This window comes from Rutidosis leptorrhynchoides, chromosome 8, assembly GCF_046630445.1.
Source record: "Rutidosis leptorrhynchoides isolate AG116_Rl617_1_P2 chromosome 8, CSIRO_AGI_Rlap_v1, whole genome shotgun sequence".
NCBI lineage: Eukaryota > Viridiplantae > Streptophyta > Magnoliopsida > Asterales > Asteraceae > Rutidosis > Rutidosis leptorrhynchoides.
This window is the reverse complement of record NC_092340.1, coordinates 255098151-255102660: the sequence shown is the minus strand read 5'-3', so window position 1 is coordinate 255102660 and position 4510 is coordinate 255098151. Positions and strand designations below refer to the sequence as shown.

Below are 4510 nucleotides of genomic sequence, written 5' to 3'. Positions count from 1 at the left end.
TAAAAAGAAAGAACTAAAAATGACTAAAAACAAGATAAACAATATAATGAATGATAAAATTTATGAATGATAAAATTCATGATCATAATGCTTTAATGAATGATCCAAAACTTGAAAAAATAACTAGTAATCTAATTTCACAGAAAATTATACTAAAAAAGAGTAGCAGTATAAAAACATATAGAAAATTATAAAAAAGATAAAAACATTAACAATTAATCAGAATCTTCATCTTCATCTTCATATGCAACGTCTTCATCATCTTCCTCACTTTCGTCTTCTAATTCAAAGTCAATGACATTTTTTCCTTTATTCTTTGAATTATGTAGTTGAGTGAGGTCAGTAGTACGAGTCCTAACATTGTGATCATGAATACCACAGTCAATGACATTTTTTCCTTTATTCTTTGAATTATGTAGTTGAGTGAGGTCAGTAGTACAAGTCCAAACATTGTGACCAAGAATACCACAACGCTTGCAAGCTCTTGGCTTAACATGTTTCTTAACAGCCACTTCTTTGGAAGACAATATCCGATTTGATCTACGTTGACCTTTGTTTCTAATATTCTCCGGAGCACGAATATTCGAATTGACTGGTTTAGAGAATCCCCATAGTCTATTAATATGTTCACCTCGAGTAGATGTAGAAGGCTCATCAGAAGTAGAACCAAGAAAATCGCCAATTAAGACATCAAACTTATCTCTAAAACTAACAAGTTTATCTAGGTCATCTCGATATAAAGAGGAAACCTTCCTAAGCTTGTTGAAAACGTGATTGATAATCTTTTTGGATTCAGACTTATCATTAGAATAGACAAAAATGGAATTAAATGTTTCAGATACCTCCTTTGACCACCTCCTCAACAAATGAACCATAGGGATAGCAACAACATCATGAACATGATACACATAAAATATGTGCCTACATAAACGACCTTCACGTGTAAAAAGCAAACACGAACAGCTGGCTTCGGCAGTTTTAACATCAAAAGTAACCTAAAAAAAAGAGGAAATTACAAAGTTAACAACAAAGATAAATAACAAAACATAATGAATGGAAAAAAATGATGAATGACAAAAAAAAAAAATGAATGACAAAAACATATAATAACAAAAACATATAATAACAAAAAAAAATATGATGAATGACAAATATACTGAAAGAAAAAAATAAATAAATTAAACCTAAAAATATATTTAAAAAAAATGTAAGTAATCAGATTAGGAAAATTTTAAAAAGATATGAAGTGAAAGCTGACCCTATATTTCCAGTTTAGACGAGGAGGAGGAAATTTCTCTTCAATTACACATAATTGTTTGCCTTCATTCTCTTCAATGGTTGAGCTAATTTGCACACAAGAGAAAGAAGACTGAAATATTTCTTCTTGAACCAACAGAAACATGGTTGGTGTATAAAAATCCCTAGCATGCAACTCAATTAGCTTATTGGTAACACAATTAATAGATCTATTATCCATTTCAAACTCGAGAACCATGTTGTTATGGCGCTGCTTTTCAACTACAACATCGAAGCGTGAAAAAAACTCCACCAATTTAGAATGCTTGTTCTTGCATTTTATAAAGAATGAATTTTCACTCTCACAAAGTGATGACGTTCTCATCAATCCAGCCATTGGTGTATCTCGGAAAAAACACGGTATCCACTTCTCCATCATTGCATACATATCTTTAAACCAATCGACATCATGCAAGCCAAATTCATCTAAAACATGTTGCCAACACTTTTCAAACTTTTCAGCATTCAACTCTTGATTCCAGAATATGTTATTCATTTGCTTACGAAAATCTTTATTTGAAAACAACTCACGACCAACCTATAAAAAAAATAAAATAATATAAAACAAATGAATGATATCAAAACATGAATTAAACTAGCAAATTTACCTTTTTTCAAGTTTTTGACTGATATGCCACATACATAACCGATGCTGCGCAGTCTTAAACTTTATTTTAATAGCCTCCAACATTGCTGGGTCTTGGTCAGTGGACACTAAGCCCGGTTCAGTCCCAAAAACTTTGAGAAAATAATCAAGAAACCAACTAAATGATTCTATGCTTTCACTAGCTAATAAAGCAGCTCCAAAAATAACAAGCTTCTTATGATTATCAACTCCAGTGAGAGGTACAAAAACTATGTTATGCCTATAATATAAAAAATCAGTAATAAAAAATCACGTAAAAATAAAATAAAAATTATAAGATGAATGATAAAAATAAAGTATTTCAATCATTCAGTAATGTTTTTAATGTTTAATGAATGATATTATGAATGAATAATGTCTTAAATAATAATTATTTAGTTAATTTATGATCAAAATAAAGTGCAGGTTTAGGATAAAAAAAAGTAAAATAAGTAATCTGTCAATATGAATGAGAAAAATCAATGATGAATGATGACTGATTAAATTATGAATGATAAATGCTGAATGATGATTGATGAATCATAAATGATGAAGCATGAATGATGAAGCATGAATGATGAATGATGAATGATGAATGATGAATGATGAATGATGAATGATGAAAAATGAATGATAAAAATAAAGTGTTGAATGATAAAAATAGAATGATAAATAACAAAAATAAAGTGATACGAATTACAGAAAACTTACATATTTATACCATATGTAGCATCAAAGCCAACGATATCACCAAACTCTTTGTAGTTCAACTTAGAAATATTGCCAGCCCAAAAAACCCCACGTAAAAAATCATTATGATCACAATAATACTCGACACTGAAGTTAGGTAAAGTATTTTTCTTCATAAGAAGTTGTTCAATAGCAATATGTGCATCAGTATCACCTAGAGATTGGATCAAATCACGATGAAAATTATTGAAATCTACAGGCAAAGGACCAACATTATCAATACCACCGCTAAGAGCACTAAAAAGTGTGTGAGCTTTAAATCCACCCATATTTGATCGAGTACTGAGTTTGAAAAGAAATTCCATGTGTTCAGGATCCAACTTCCTCCTTTTATTCAACAAATTCCTATTCCTCTCAGTTATGAGTTTGTGACTATGCCCCTCAAAAAACTTAAAAATAACAATCTTACCCTCAATAAGTTTGAATCTAATGCAAGCTTCACATTCAACCTTAATACTAGAAGATTTACGGTTAGACACTTTCCTACGCTGACGCTTTCGCTTTGCAGGTTTATCAGGAATGGAAGAATCAGGATCAGGGACAGATTGAGATGCATTGACATTAGCAGGTGGATTAACAATAGCAGGGGGAACAAGAGGTTTTGGGACAGGACGACCTGACCTATTACACCTATAAACTTGGTAAATAACTGAACCATCTTCATCTTTATTTTCAGAAGCTTTCTTAATATTGAACCCAGCAGCCTCAGCATATAAGTCATAAAAATATAAACAATCTTCCCATGATCTTAATACGGAACCAATAACAGGATTAAAATGATCTGGAAAATTAGGAAACCACAATTTCTTTCCATCAGGACCTTCATCCTCATAAGAAGATAAAAAATGATTTCTACAGACAGAGTTGGTGCCTATAAAAGAAAAATACAATAAAATTAGTTATAAATTACATGATGAATGATGAATGATGAAGCATGAATGATAAATGATGAATGATAAATGATACATGATGAATGATAAAAAAAAATGAAACAACATAAAGTTTACGATGAATAATAAAAAAATCCATACAATAATTAGATTAAAATGTTACATGATGATCAAAGAAAAACAAAATATGAATGTTATATATTATAAACTGCCTACATTTATAATGAATGATTAAAAATACAGATGAATGTTAAAAAAAATACATAATGAATGGTACAAAAGTACATGAAACTGCGTATAGTTTATCATACAATATAAACAAAAAACATTTATTATACAACAAAACTCTAAAAAAGCATATTTCACTGATGAATCAAAACATATATATTGAACAGAAAAATTACATTTGTCATTGATCAAAATGAATATCTAATTCATATAAAAAACACTAAACATAAAAAGAGACTGATGAATGATAAAAAATATCAGATGAATGATGAATGAAAAACTTACTAGAAAATGTATCAGCAATAGAATCAGCAGCTGATTCATTAGACGAATTTGTAACAACATGAACTGGAAAAAAAAGAAACGAACGACATATATCAGTTAAACCTAATTTTAAACATAAAACTAATTTAAGTAAAACAACAAAAGAGAATACGAATGAACGTAACCATCAGATTGAACAATTGAAGTTGAATCTGCGATTGAAGATAAATCCATGAGTATATGTTGTAAATTGATGATGAAGATGATGAATATTGATGATGAATACAGAGATCGAAAGTAACAGGATGAATGATTGAAGTTAAAAGTAGTAATTAAAAAATTAAAAATAAACGATTGAATTGAATCTACAATTTAAGTTTAATCGATGAATATATGTTGAAGATTAATGATGAAGATGATGATGAATATTGATGACGAAGAGAGAGAACGAACAGAA

At 29.5% G+C, this 4510-nt stretch overlaps 1 protein-coding gene across 1 annotated transcript; it reads right to left on the bottom strand.

The window, feature by feature from the left end:
- Positions 1 to 215: 215 nt before the first annotated feature.
- Positions 216 to 4287, bottom strand: LOC139864122 (protein FAR1-RELATED SEQUENCE 5-like). The gene is made up of 6 exons (XM_071852708.1): positions 4239 to 4287; positions 4075 to 4137; positions 2633 to 3542; positions 1979 to 2162; positions 1259 to 1834; positions 216 to 995 (listed from the first exon to the last, which is right to left on the bottom strand). Exons 1-6 carry the CDS (start codon positions 4285 to 4287, stop codon positions 216 to 218), a joined length of 2562 nt encoding a protein of 853 aa, XP_071708809.1.
- Positions 4288 to 4510: the final 223 nt, after the last annotated feature.